Consider the following 1,004-nt stretch of genomic DNA (forward strand, 5'->3'; position numbering starts at 1 on the left):
GCTGCCGCTCGGCCACTTGTACCAATCCTCGGGGATGTGCGGCATCCCGAAGGACTGGTCGAACAGGCGGCTGCCATGGTACCTGGGGAAAGGCCACGCCAACCGCTCGTTTTTAAAATTTTAAAAAGTTGAATAGCGTCGTGGTTTGAAAGGAAGTGAGTTTTTTTGGGATGCTGTGGTCAAACCAATGGGTGCTCGGATTTGAATGTTGGCACTTGGTGTGGCCACTGGGGACATGGATACGCCTCTGAGAACACAGGGGTTAAAAGTACAGGACTCCCAGGAAACCTTTCTCTTGGGTTCCAGTGGGGAAAGGGTTCGGATAAAATGGTTATAAAAAATAGTAATACAAATAGAGTAGTAATAATTTGGACAATTTGGATTAGGACAATATGAGACAATAAATACAAAGAGTTACGGATGTCCAGGTACCTTTTTCTGGGCAGCACGAGCCCAAAAAAGGACCCACGTTAACAAAGGATTAACCCTTAAAAGCAACAGCCTGTTGCATATTCATACATCTCATACATGATGCATAAATTCCATTCAAACACAGGATTCTGTCTGGTCATCGTCAGCTTCTTCCTCCGAATCCTGACAGCGCCTTTGAGGCAGGAAGAAGTTCTGTTTCTTCTGATAAGAGGACAATAAATTCTCTTTCTTAAAGATTCAGGTGTCCTGTGGCTGCTATCTCGCTGCAAGTCCTTTCTTTAAAAAAAGTACCCTACATAGCATAGTTCCTATTTTAACAATTTTTATAACCTAAAACTACATTTAACACCCTACTTAAGAGAATCCATACAGCGTCACTTTCTAACACAACACATACAATATTCATTTCAATATTTGCGAAAAGCCAACCACAAAACCCATGCATTTCCCACAGTACCAGTCGCGGAAGGGGTCCCAGCTGGGGCTGCTCAGGAAGGTGAAGGGGACGCGGCGCTCGGCCATGGCGTGCGGGGCTGCCCGGGGCGGAGGCGGCCCGGCCTTATGAAGAGGGC

The 1,004-nt window shown here is 46.2% G+C and overlaps 1 protein-coding gene across 1 annotated transcript in view; it reads right to left on the reverse strand.

The window, feature by feature from the left end:
• The window catches only part of HSPB1 (heat shock protein family B (small) member 1), a 2,640-nt gene extending 1,642 nt beyond the window's left edge, over positions 1–998 (reverse strand). The window contains 2 exon segments of the mRNA XM_031060672.1: positions 3–82; positions 890–998. Coding sequence (XP_030916532.1) covers positions 3–82; positions 890–954 — 145 coding nt within the window. The 5' untranslated portion in view covers positions 955–998.
• Positions 999–1,004: the final 6 nt, after the last annotated feature.

Source organism: Geospiza fortis, unplaced genomic scaffold (assembly GCF_000277835.1).
Source record: "Geospiza fortis unplaced genomic scaffold, GeoFor_1.0 scaffold425, whole genome shotgun sequence".
Classification (NCBI taxonomy): domain Eukaryota; kingdom Metazoa; phylum Chordata; class Aves; order Passeriformes; family Thraupidae; genus Geospiza; species Geospiza fortis.